At 24.2% G+C, this 14,650-nt stretch overlaps 1 protein-coding gene and 2 non-coding genes across 3 annotated transcripts; all 3 read left to right on the top strand.

The window, feature by feature from the left end:
- The first annotated feature begins 6,735 nt into the window (after positions 1 to 6,735).
- TRNAH-GUG (transfer RNA histidine(anticodon GUG)) lies at positions 6,736 to 6,807 on the top strand. The gene has a single exon. It is a non-coding gene; the product is annotated as a tRNA-His (tRNA).
- Positions 6,808 to 10,358: 3,551 nt separating this feature from the next.
- Positions 10,359 to 13,593, top strand: LOC105368414 (nuclear factor interleukin-3-regulated protein). The gene is made up of 3 exons (XM_011507423.1): positions 10,359 to 10,503; positions 12,046 to 12,233; positions 13,375 to 13,593. Exons 1-3 carry the CDS (start codon positions 10,359 to 10,361, stop codon positions 13,591 to 13,593), a joined length of 552 nt encoding a protein of 183 aa, XP_011505725.1.
- Positions 11,765 to 11,837, top strand: TRNAM-CAU (transfer RNA methionine (anticodon CAU)). Its single transcript has one exon. It is a non-coding gene; the product is annotated as a tRNA-Met (tRNA).
- Positions 13,594 to 14,650: the final 1,057 nt, after the last annotated feature.

The following is a 14,650-nucleotide window of genomic DNA, read 5'->3' as shown; positions in this document are numbered from 1 at the left end:
TCTTACTATTCATTGTTAAAATTAATCATCAAAATTTTCAATAAAATTATTACAAACATTTATCAATAGTTTTTTATATTTACTTTGATGGGATATATGTGCGACGGTTAAGTGATGCCTCAGGATATTGCGTACTCAATTCGTAAAACGAGCAAATAATAAACATAGGTGCCGTATCCAGGCCACGACTCACCTTAATTTTTCGCACCCGGTTGTGTGTTCAGCAAGTGGCCGTTACCGAGACACCCTTGCTTAACCTTCCAGACTCGTCGGCTTTACGATCACAGGAAATTATTTATACATCCGCAACCCTCACTTTAGCACGAAAGCGACACGCAAACCCCTGAGGAGGGCTAATTTGGAGCTAGATGAGCATTTTGTTTCCTCGTTTAGTTATCGATGTAATTGTCAATGCAGATAGATGTTGCGAGGCGGAGTGTCATCATATTTACTTTTAACATGCTCCTGGCGATGATTCTCAAGTATCTTCAGTGCATTTTATTAGATTACCGTATGTTTCCTTAGATTTTAAAAGTGATTCTACTAAAAATGATTATTGCATTGTGTCTGTTCAACGAATAATATATAGATTATTTATGTTAAATTATTCTTAATAAATATATAGATAAAATATAAATATAAATACGAAGTACAAATTTTATTAATAGCCAATACCATATTTGTAACAAATTATAAATAATTTAAATTTATTATCAAATTTATGCGAGATAAAATCTGTTTCTCCTTTTATTATAGTTTTACAGACATTTTTCATTTAATTTATTGTGTAAAATGAATATACATATATTTTATACGATACATTAAATGTCTAAAGTAATTTATCGCCTCAAGACAAAATCTCATCTAACGGGAAAAATTAACAGTATTTTTTCAACATAATCAGACAATAAATACTATTAAGATCATAACACATGTACAAATAAGTGGTTAAATACAATTGAATAATCGTTGTAAAAGAAACTAGGATTCGAAAGATGCACGACACGTATTACTACAAGAAGGGTGTATGAATTTGAATCGTTTTATAGATCTTACACCCAATTCAGGTTGTAATTATAGTTGGATTATAAAGGGGAATACATACGCACGTATTCGATATTCTTGCAGTATTTATGAGGTCGATTTACATAGATCAGTTGTAACAACACGCGACTAAGTAATTCGCTTCATAGTGATGATTCGGCACTTCTTTGGATACAATATAATATGTATTATATATCTGATTGCTTTTTATGTGTATCTATACTTACATGTATATCAATAACAATATAAAAATTTTATTATGTATTAAAATGAATTAAGTAAATAAATAAATATGTGCAACGTTTATGCTGTTTAAACAAATATATTGATTTTTTGTGGATTTCATTCATCTTTCTTGGTGGTATCTTTCTTAATAATGATTATATTACCTATTTGGATTACTTATATGTATTACACTTAAATTACTTATACGGATATTTTATTAGTTTTGTTTATTTATCTTTTTATTGTTACATTGAATGCTAATGGCATCAAGTATCCAATTTTTTTTTTTTTTATTACTATGACATTAATTTACCCAGATGACTATAATATTATTAATCATAAATTACAATTATGACATAATATTAAAAAAAAAAAAAAAAAAAACAATTATAATTATATTTTTTCATTGTTTTACTTAATGATCATAATGAGAAAGTCATAAATTCATTATCTTATGCTATTAAATGTATTGGAAATTTATTTTAAAAATGTATGAAACATAATAATTTTGTTTTTTTTTATGCTTATTTTCAATTAAATAATTAAATATCATTGACCACATTAAAAGATATCTACAGCTTTATGTACGAATATTTCAAAATATAGATTCTCTTAAAGTTTTTATCAAGCAACACGGAATATCGTTCGGTCTTAAAGATAACTAACAGTGTGCTGAATGTTGAGTGATGTTACAGTATAGTAGTCAATTCGAATTAAATATCTTATCAACCTGCATTAAATATATATATATATATATATATATATATACATTTATAATATGATATCACGTAGTTTTTTAATGCACGGAAGTTTTGAAAAAATATTTTTTATTCCAATATTACAATGTAAGACAAGGTCATAAGGCCACTGATAATCGAGCATCACTTATTCAATAGTTACAAATAAACTTGTGCTCGTCTGCCCGTAAGTGTGACAATTAAGTTGGACCGATTGCGTGCTTAAGGCAGCTTATGTTTAAGTTTTCTAATGATGAGTAAGGTAGACAGACGTCAGAGTGCTGTCGTCATCGAGCACTCCGCGACAGGTGTACGTAGAACATTATACATACGATGTTACTAAAGGGGCGGTTTTGATCACCTCACCGGAATTATTAGACCACATAGCTTATTATTTCACCCTCGCAGCGTAAATATTTAAAAGATAAAGGGGAGTGGAAGATGGGGACGAGCTCGGCATATTCTACGTAGTTTTTATTGCTGGTGGACTTGTGTGATTTATTTACAGAAATTAATAGGGTAAAAATTTATGTACGTAGCAGATTATCGCATTTATGTATTGTATTCTCAATATTATCCCTTCGTTTAATGTAACTAATAGCATGGATAAAGATCGAATTTAAATACAGGTAGTGAACTATTTGAATTGAAGAATGTTATTTGTGCAAATGAAATCATATTACCGAAGGATTGTAAATATTTAGAAATTCGAAATAATTTAACTTTCAAAAATAACATCTTGTTAAAATATAATTAATATGAAATATAGAATACAAAATAATTAATTTACATTTCAAGTCAATTATTCTAATAATTATTGAGAAATAGAATTTTTAATCAATGTACACCACTTCATAAAACTATTTACTTTATCATTTGAAAATTCTGAAATTATTATTTACAATCTCTTAGCCTCTTATTTTGATGCTTATTTGATGTAATTTTATGAATATTGAAAACGAAAACCAAATGAAATTCTTAGCCATTCATTAATATTTTTAAATAGACAATATGCGTGTTGTCTTTAAACAATGCTAATTTTCTTATTGAAATTTTTTATTTTACAAATATTAAAAACTTCTTAATATGATTTCAATGTTTATGGATGCATAATTGACGATTAGTGAAACTTTTTTTTTAATTTTTTTTTGTTTCATAATTTCTTTGGTTAAAATTATTTATAAATTTTTATATTTATTACATGACAATTGTATTCAAATTTTAATAATTTTAGGTATAATTATTTCATAAATTCTATACTTTAATTAATTTGAAAGAATATTAGAAATCGTAGAAAATACAAAATACGAACTAATTATAGGTTTATATTTACAATATTTTATTATTTAATTTGATTTTAATTAATCGTCAATATCGAAGGAACTACGATGATTTAGTTTTGATGAGAGGAAATATTTTTGAGAATATTACTATTTTATGAATCTATATAAATTATAAAATTATAAATAAATTGATATATATATATATATATATATATATATATATATATATATATGAAATAAATAAATTAGTATGCATCATATTAATCATATTCAATCATATAAATATAATATCATTACAGAACTTAAAAAAATATCTACTTCAAGATTTGTTGCAAAAAATTTCAATAAAAATGCAAAAAGAAGGACATCTCGAAACTGCGCAAAAAAGCTTTTCATAAAGCAATTGGAGAATTAATCTTGTTAAAATATTTATTCATTCTAACCTAATAAAATTTTAATGATAAATATATTGGAGATATGGATTCATAAATTATTAGAATTATTTACTAACATAATGGATTATCTAAAATTTAAAAAAATATTTTTAAAACAATTGGAACAGTTGAATCTTGTAACATTTAAATATAATAATGAGTTTTATTATACAATTTATAATCAATTTTAATAAAAACGTTACGCTTCAAATATTACTTTTAAAATTTAAATTTACATTTTAAATTAACAAAATTTTTTAATAAAAAAAGCTATGTTCATTACATTTTGATTAAATGTAAATATAAGCATAAGGTGATTACAATAATTGTATTATTTTCTTTTATTACACGTAAACAAGATTTATATATAATTTAAATTATGTATTAATATGATAACCTGTGATTCAAAATTTGCATTGTGATATATTAATGAAAAATAGTATTATCATTTATTATCTTAAATTTTTAACATTAAATCGAATTATAATCTAATTCTTCGCGACTTAATTATATTATTAGAATTACTTTTCCCATGAAATTTGAAATAACAAGCAATTTAATTTAAATAAGAAAATAATTTGTTGAATTTCATTAATTTAGAAAATATTTTAAAATAAAAATAAAAGTATATCCTTGCCACGTTAATTTGATAAAAGCATTAGAATTATTTTCCTATTGAAACTCTGTTTAATAAAATTGTGAAAATGTTATTTATATCGATATTTTTTTTTAGGTTAATTAAAGTAATTAAAAAAAAAAAAAAAAAAAAACGTTATTGAGAAATAAATAGAATTCTTCTAAGTTTAGAGTTTAGAATTATTGCATAGTTCAATTCCCTAAGTGGCAAAACAAGCAAAACAAATTACTATTTTTATAGCTTTGTATAACCTTTTTTAATAACTTAGAATGCATTTGCAGTGGTATAAACCCTTACTGTCAATTTGTCTAATTCTTAAATAGACCAATCGTTTGAGCTACTATTATTTATGCTTATTTGTTTCGTTTAATGCAGAATTGTCTTCTTAATGCGACCACATTATTCGATTATATCCCTCTATGGCCCGAAGTGTCAGACTCACCATTGCTTTTACAAGTAACATTGACAAGAACACCCCTTTTTACTTTAATTGCGCGTCCAGTAGCGACGCGACCATTAACTGGAGGGGATGGCTTAAATCCCATATCCTACTATGAGTATTTTCCTTAAGGGGCGGAACTTCAATTATCTGACAATGCGCATGTCCAAGAAGGCGGGAGCGTGAGTAGAGCCGAAAGGATTCCGAGATGGACGATTTGAAGCAGTGTTTTTGTTTTGTGCGCGGGTGGCGTTCATAAAAGGATTCATATTTATATTTATTTTTCGAGCACATGCGCGATTACACGTTTAAATCAGTCAATTAATATGATCAGCAAAGAAGAATTTTGTACAGTTGAACTAGTTTATAATAATGTATTGATAATAGCTATTTAATTATTAAACAGATACAAAGAATTTAATTAAAATAATATAATTTTGATATAGTTTTTTGTTAATAATTTATAACTATCATGAAAATTTGGTCGAAATATTGTGTCGTTGAATTCGAATGATGAATATATAAAATATTATAATTCTAATCGATGAATTTATTAAGTCCCAAGAATTTTTTCTATTACATATTGAATTTATTCGGTTCAGTAAGTTTTCGTAAATATATTTTTCACCATTGGTTCAACATTTAATAGAATGTTTAGTTTAATAGTGTAATAACAAATCCTAGCCAAAATATTAAAATTATGTTTCCATTGTTTTTATATTCTAAAGACAATAAAATTATAAAAATTTAATAATTATTGCATGATTTTATTTTACTTTTAAAGAATGTTATTACATTTTTCAAAATAATATTTATTTTAAATTAATTTAAAGAATTCTATTTAGATTTAATTAACAATATAAGGAATTTTACTTTAGAATGTGCAATGAATATAAATTATATTTCTATTATAATATTTTATTAAATGTAAAGAATGAAATTGTATTAATTAATATTACTATTTTATTAGATTATAAAGCAGCTGTATTTAATACAAATATTTATCTCCTTATAAAAACTTTGCTTATTTAACAATTCATTGATTTACCAATGGCTATCAAACGTTGTGAAACCAATATATTTTAAGCAAATTAGAACCTGAATTTACTTTGTCATTTTTAAGAGTTTTTAAAGAGTTCTATCAATTTTATTAAATAAACTTATGATTAATTAAAAATGTATACGTTAAACAATTTTCATATAATTTCTCTTCATTTAGTTATTGTTATACAAATTTTTTATAAGTCAATAGTAAAACGTGATTTGTATACATTCAATTTTATGTTAAGTTAATAATAAAGTCGTTTGTAAAAATCATTACATCATCAATATTTTCTTAGAATATTACTAAATACATAAACACTATTAAATACTTATAAATATTGTTACAAAAAGATATTTAAAAACTAATTCAAATTGGTAAAAATTTAAATAGTACATAATATACTACATTAATGTTTTATATATGAATATAATATAAATAAGTGTAAGTTTCTCTCCGATTTATCTTGATCTGCTTAGCATTTATTAAACTGAATAATAGAATATGTAAAATATTATTGTTTCCATTATAAACCTAAATATGTATTTATTTTGACAATAAATACATACCTTTGTTATTTTTCACTTGTGCTAATAACACAAAATATGTTAAAATAAACTACCCAATCACTAGTTTTTCCTAAGCTAAAATAGAAAATGAAATTATCTTTTACAATGCCTACAAAAACTATTTTACAATAATGTGAGCATAGTTTATAATCTTTAAATTCGTTAATAATGAAAGACAGTGCATGAAAATAAAAAGAAAACGTTCTTTCGATGTTTTCGCGCGGTTGCGGTAAAAAATCGGTACCTGTCATGCATGGATTAATAAGTCGAGCACAATCTGGATTGTTCCTTGCCATTTGCACTTTAAATATTATATCCTCCGATAGCCGTGATCGTCTAGTGGTTAGGACCCTACGTTGTGGCCGTAGTAACCCAGGTTCGAATCCTGGTCACGGCAATGTCATTAAAAAAAGTTCGCGTAATGTTGTTATAATGGAGAGTTTTTTTATTTTATTCTAAATACCGAAAATTTTTAATTTTATTTTATATATTTGAATGTTTTAAAAGATTTACTTTTTATTAATATCTTAAAATGTTCATGAAAGACAAAACAGACGTTTACAGCCAATTGATAAAGAAAATTGGAAAAGTAACATTTTCAGTCTTTTAAAAAATTATTAGCATTTGAAAAAAACTTTAAATGCAAAAAGCCATTTTTCATTCTTTTATGATATATAGTATAATTGAAAGAAATCATTTACGAAAAAAGCAGTAATTTCTCAGTATTTTCGTAAGGCATGATTTTACTAAATTGGGTATAAATAAAATAAATGAATATATACCTAAAACAATTTATGTGTATTTTGAACAAATTAAAACTTTATAATTTCATTACTTTTTTTAAAATAAATGTAGACTTTTATAAAGTCCTTAAATGAAAAGGGACTTTTCAAAAGGGAAATTTTTTTTAATTAAATTTAAATTTAAAATAAAATTTAATTTAATTTAATTTGCACACTCTCTTAGTACAAACTTGATTTTACAATCTTAGAGCTTGAAAAATAAAAGAAAAATTGTAATTTTTCTTAAAAATCCAATTTTGCATGTGACTAAATAAAAAAAACTTTTTTTTTAATATACATTATAAATATTTATCACAATAATTTAAATATTAATTGAAGATATTCAATCAAGGTATTATTGTGTAGCTAATTTCAATATAACCATTTGAAAATATATTTTATGCCATTATAACATTAAAGAAATTAAATTCAAACTTAAATTAAAAAATTATTATTTAATGTTTAATTACAAATTGATGTTTTATTTGATTCATTAAAAGATTTTATCAATGTTAAACACAAAATTAATAATTTTTAATTATTTAATTACTGTTATTATATGCATACAATATGTTTTGTCTTATATATTTAATTATTTGATTATTAAATATAAATTATTGAAATTATTTTATAAATTTATTAAGTAATTTTATGAATTCACGAAGAATAGAACTTCGCTATTATTATTATCGATTTGTCAAGTGTAATATAGAACAAAATTTATCCGCGGAAAAAAAAAGTTATTATTAACTTATAATTTGCCGTTCATAAAACAAAAAATTACAATGCACGCTTAGGTGTTATTTTCAGCATTTGAGAGGTGAAATAGAACAAAAGACAGTGAGAAAATAAGGACGCAAATGACTGCGGAAATTACCATTATACAAGTAAATCGTTACAAGTTTGCTTGTTAAATTTCTTGATGTAAACTGCTGCTTTCTAATTTATTGAGTGACGGGTGCTACATGTCGTATTATGAGGCAAAATTTACACGTAAAGTCTTTGGGAGTGTCGTTGCAAATTAGACATTATTCGTTACTTTATTCGTTATCAAATGTTAATTTATGTTTTTTAACGAATCGATGGTAATTAACATGATCGTAAAACAAATTTGGTTTTTTCATATTGAACATACTATTGTATTGTATTAATCTACTTACAATTTTAAATTGACTTAATAATTGAAAAAATAATAAGTGTTTTTTCTAATAAAAGAATGTAAATACCGATAATTAAATTAATTTAACATAAATGGTTTTAATTGTGCAATGCTTGGAATATTCGGGATATCTTTGAATAAACGATCATTTGATTTGAAATATATTTCTTTTCGTGAAAACATTATATAATTTTTTAATTATAAATTTTATTTTATAATTTTATACTCAAAACATAAATGATATTATTTTGTTTTATATATCTAACAATCATACATAATACGAATGAAATTCACATAGTTAAAATTATGAATTAAAATGGTATTACCTAACTTGTATAAATAAAGTTATAAATATATTAGGTACAAAAGTTATTATCTATCGTAGCAAAAATATTATTTTTTGATTGATGTCAATGTTCCACGCGAAAAAATGAGTTAAATTTACTTTACACAGTAACATTCTTTTTCTCGCGTGTTTCTTTCTTTTATCGTTGTTTCGTCAGCATGCATCATGTTAAGTTTACGAGTTTAATTTTTGATATAACATTCTTTTTATGTTGCCAAGTTTGTTTGAAAGTTCTTTTAGTACATTATTTGTCAAGATATTAACGAAAGTATGATTAGAATTTTTGCATTTATTGTCCAATTCATTTTTAATAATTTGCGCAACTTTCTATTGTAACAATATATACATTTTTTATTTATAAAGTCGTGCCAATAATAATATTTATATAAATAAATTTGTATTAACTTATTTCAACTTGAGCCATAAAATATCCACTATTTATTTAAATATGACAATTTTATTCAAATATCTTATAATTATATCTTCATCTTATGATAGAGATACGTTATAAGGCAAATTAAGATAAGTAAAAAAAAAACAGCAATCTAATAGAGTAATAACATTAAGAGAACTTGGGAAAAATAAAAAATAAAAACTACAATAAAATCATTCTGATAAACTTACAATATTATAGGAATTTAATAAATTTTTATTATTATAGATATAATTGTCTTATATCAATATAAATGTATCCATATAGTAGCTTTAATATAAATTCTATTGTATTATCCAATTAATGTAAATAATTTTTCAAAAATTTTATCAATTTCAAAAGTAATTAGAATTTTAATGAGAAAAATATAAGTTGTAATTTATAATTTCATAAATCTGACAATAATATAACTAAAAAAACTTTTTTTTTTTTTTTTATTAATTTTATAAAAATTATAATTTAAAATTTTTATTTGCACAAATTAATAAATAATCATAATTTTTGTATACCTCTTAATTAAGAATAAAGGCATCTCATTTTTTTTTTTTTTTTATTATATAATGAAAAATATATTTTATATATTGTATAGAGTTAAGGGTTTATACCTTCGTAGTAATGGTAATAAACGTAATAATTCATATATGAAATTTGAAATTCCTTTAAAAATATTATATTGTAAAATTTTAATAAACGGAATTTTTTAAAATATTATATTTTTATAAAATAGCAAACATTCGAAATCAAATATTTCTTTTATGTATAAAATACAGTCGCATAATTTAAGCCATTATAAATGTCAAAATAATTAAATCATATGTAATTTAACTATTGTAAAATAAAATATGTATAAGTGCGAAATGAAATTTACAGATTTATTCGTGTTAGAATACAGTGTCAGTAATGCTTTGAAAATATTTCTCTTCTTATAAAAATAATTTGAACTCTTTTGCAAGGTCATATAATAATTAAGTAATCGTCAAATAATAAAATTTTCATTCTGTAAAATTTATTATATATTTATCTTTGTAAATACATGCAATTATTTATAGCGGTTCTATCTATCGGAATCGGCATCATAATTATCTTCAAAAGGAAGACATCGTAAGACGATTAACATATGTTAATTTTTGTTCAAGGAGTTAATATATCCTGATGATGTGACACGATTGATGTCTGAGGTTATGAGTCTTATTCTTTCAATGAGCCAAAGTAAGTAATTACGAACGTCATGTTAGCCACGACGCCACATTCCCCTTTGGCTTCATCAGCGCCATTCTCGATTACGAGCCTTTTGCAGCCTCCGTTGCTCGGGGCAATACCACCCTTAGTGTCATCCGTGAACATATCTCATCCCTTCACCAATGCAAGAGCAGGTCGGTAACGACTGTACATTATGCTAGTGGTTAGATCCTTTTTTTTTACAAGTATTCTTAACACATATATTTACGTCAACATTATATTATCCGAATAATAATTATCCCGGACTATTGATCAACAACAAATAGGTATAAAATTATGTGGCTTAAGTCGTATAATGTCTATTGATGTTAATTAAATATACAAATTATTTCAATTCAATGAAAGTAAAAAATTTATAATAAAATTTCAATTTATAAGATTGGACAAAATATAAGCTGCATACAGTTTGCATTTTATATTATTATGTATGCGATCTAACAATGTACATTGTACACATCTTTATATTTGTACGCATTTTCTACACACATTATATTTGCATTTTATAATTATCACACGTATTATTAAAATGATTAAAAATACTATTGTATTATTAGATTTTATTAACAATATTAATTACATTAATAATTTATGTTTTACATTACACTATATATATATATATATATATATATATATATTATACATAAGTTAATAATTGCTTTAAAATTTTTTTTTTAATTTTTGGTCGTAGTTGAATGACATAAATTATATTATAATAAGTATCATAATTAAAGAATTAAATGTTAAAGAAACAAAAAAATTGTTTTTTTTTTTTTCAATGATTATTATTTTTAAAAGTGTTTTACTCCTCGCTTAATTTGTATATTATAATTGTTAAATCTTTTAATCTAATTAATTTGCTATATTGATGTAAAGTATATTGCTTGTTACCCTAATCATGAATTTTTTTAAAGATTTTAGCTATTTTATAAGGAACTTTACAGACTTTTAATTCTATAACGACCGTTAAAAAACCATCCTTGATTTTTTGTTTAAAGTGGACATTTGACTTGAATCAAATAGATAGCCTTCGTTATTATTTAAAGTTATTAGAAAATAATTGTTTTTGCTTTAGCAAAAATATATATATATATATATATATATATATATATATACGTGCATAAATACATACGTATATAAGCCAAATATAAGTTTACAATTTAATAAGTTTTTCTTGCTTTCGGACAGTAAATTTCTCGAAGCCTCCCTCAATTTCTGCACATTATATGTTCGATTATTTCCCTGATAGTGGTGAGAAATGTTATATCTAAAGTAGAAATCTACTTTGTCGGCAGTTAATTAACCTTACTTCAATTAAAGTGAATAAATCAATATATGATATAGCGAACGATATATCAATAGACTTTTAATGCATTATTATGTCAAATAGATTCTGAAGCCTCGGTAGCGCAGTAGGCAGCGCGTAAGTCTCATAATCTTAAGGTCGTGAGTTCGATCCTCACCCGGGGCATTATTTTTTATTAACACCGTGTATCAATAATATATATATATATATATAATGTTTATTAAAATTCACTTACAATCTTATTAAATTGGCGAGGGGAATTATTTGATTAACGCGCGCGTGTGTGTAATATGGAATACGACGACGAAGCAAGAGAATTTATGGAGCGAAAATTAATTAATTACAATCAATTTGTATTTATTATTTGTTATAGCTGCCGTAATGAGCCGAAATATTATTGAAAATGTTGTTATTTCAAGTATGCATCAATCGAGAAGACCTCGGAGTGAAAAGAAACCAATTCCTGATGAACAAAAAGATGAAAAGTATTATGAGCGACGAAAGCGTAATAATCAAGCGGCAAAAAAATCACGAGACGCTCGTAAAATACGAGAAGATCACGTAAGAATATATATCGATTTTCAAGTAATTTGTTGTACAATAATATTTACGTGCATAATTTTTTTTTTTTAGATGTACAATGATTATTCTTACAATTAAATCAATTAGATGAATCACAAAAATTAATTCTCGGGGGGGATGATTAAATATTATTAGCATTATAAAATATTTTAATTTAATTAATTCTTATCAATATATTAAACAATTATACAATATTGTACATGAGAGATAATGTCAATATAATCGGTATATTTATTATTCGTATTGATAATGTACATACATTTTATTTACACAAATTCATTTGCATTTTTCTATATCGATTTTCAAGTAATTTGTTGTACAATAATATTTACGTGCATAATTTTTTTTTTTTAGATGTACAATGATTATTCTTACAATTAAATCAATTAGATGAATCACAAAAATTAATACAATTATAGTTATTTTTGTAAAATTATGAGTGAAATAAGATTAAAAACAATAAGTTAAGTTTGTCTTACAATATTATATATTGAGTTTTTACATTTTCTCCTATAGTTAATATAACTTATTGGTATTACAATTATGGTTTTTACAATATTATTTGTTTATGTAGAGCTATTAAGATAAGAAATGAACTTATGATTGAAATGCAAAGTAAGTTCTGTGAAAAGAGAAACAGTAATGCAAGACAATTTTTAAACTCCCTTCTTAATTATAATGAATTTGAATTTAAGATTATATTAATATCGGAAAATGTCGATCATACATAAAACGACTGTTGATTTCAAGATAAAAGTTTAAAAATATAAACTACTGATATCATGGTCGAGTAAAATTTCCATCTACTTATATACTAAAACATTTAAAACAAATGTAAAATAAAATAATAAAAAACTTGAAAATAACGATTATATCGAATAAATTATCTTTGACGCGATTTACGCTAATAATGTAGGCAAAAAATAATTATAATAGTGAATAATAAGAAATAATGCTGATGATTGAAAAATACTTAAATAAGATTTTTGGGCAGTCAAATTTAATTATCTGCCATCAAATTAACAATGCTAATGCTTTGCATATGTGTGCGAGTGCAAACTCACACTCAACAACTCGTGTCGATATTTAAGCAAACGTCTTAGCGTCTCTTTTCAATTAGATCGCTTTGCGGGCTACGATGCTGGAGCACGAAAATGCGATATTACGCGCCCAAGTGATGACCCTACGAGAGGAATGTCAATCGCTTCGGCAGATGCTTATTAAGCAACGGATGCCGTCGATGCAATTGGTCAACCAACTGACCGACAGGTCCATATCATCCATGTCTGTGACGCTGACCCCGACAAATTCCATCGACTCCGCGACCTGTCAAGCCTAACGTCATTTTTCACGTCGAATGAAGCGCACGAAAACGTATTTCTTAATAAACAATCGCCTCTATTCTGTCGCGATATTATAATTGCTAAGCTACAGCCTCGTATTTATTATTAATCATTTGTCGCTGAACAGTTTTAAGGATGAATGCAACGGTAATTTGTTTGCTTGTATTTTCAATGTCAGCAAACTGTAGATTATTTAAGTCAATCGATTGACAATTGACAATTGACAATTAAGCGGCGAAAAATAAGTTTTTCGTTCCAACAGAAAAGGATTAAGAAATTCTGTAAAAAAATTAATTCGTACTTTAATGAAAAAAATTGTTGCCTAGAGATACTAGAAATTATTTTTCCGATAGCTTTGGAATAATAATAAATAGTCAAGTTTCTTCATTAATGCTACTTTATAACTGTTTTATTTTAATTATATTTATAAATATTGGAATGAAAATTTGTTTCTTCCTGAAAATTCTGAAAATTCGCTAACTTTAGCTTCTAATCGCCAATTATTATCATACATTCTCTAATAATTAAACATTCCATTATTTGCTAATAAATCGCAATTCAACATATATTTCATTATTTTATTTCTTAATGAAGCATTGAAAAAATTCTAATTAATTTATTATATAAATGAATAATGATATTAATTATAATTGAGCATACATTTTAGCAGTACTTGACAAGTACTTTTGAAGGATCTGATTTATAAACATATTGTTAATAAAGCATTTATATTATCATCTAAAAAAACTTTAACATTTGGTTACTTAATTTCTTTATATACTTTTAATGATTGTCGTTAATAAATTAATTTTTTTGTATAATATATCATTTTTATCAATTTAATAAATAATTGCGTACATGTGTATTTATTGCCGTTGGTACATATTTATTAATTTTTTTAATAGAAATTTATGTAAGATATTAAATGTCAAATGTACTTTGATAAAATAGACTTTGATAAGATACTTTGATAAAATATTAATGTCATGTTAAACAGAATGTATTTGCAGATTTTTAAACATAATAACTTAAAAAATTTATCTGAAAAAAAAT

Source organism: Ceratosolen solmsi, unplaced genomic scaffold (genome assembly GCF_000503995.2).
Source record: "Ceratosolen solmsi marchali unplaced genomic scaffold, CerSol_1.0 scaffold6, whole genome shotgun sequence".
NCBI lineage: Eukaryota > Metazoa > Arthropoda > Insecta > Hymenoptera > Agaonidae > Ceratosolen > Ceratosolen solmsi.
This window is presented reverse-complemented; position numbering and strand designations above follow the sequence as displayed.

Coding starts and splice junctions, on each gene's coding strand:
- LOC105368414 (XM_011507423.1), top strand. CDS start 10,359: ATGTTAGCCACGACGCCACATTCCCCTTTGGCTTCATCAGCGCCATTC. Junction 10,504..12,045: donor CTTCACCAATGCAAGAGCAG/GTCGGTAACGAC, acceptor TATTTGTTATAG/CTGCCGTAATGAGCCGAAAT. Junction 12,234..13,374: donor GTAAAATACGAGAAGATCAC/GTAAGAATATAT, acceptor CTTTTCAATTAG/ATCGCTTTGCGGGCTACGAT.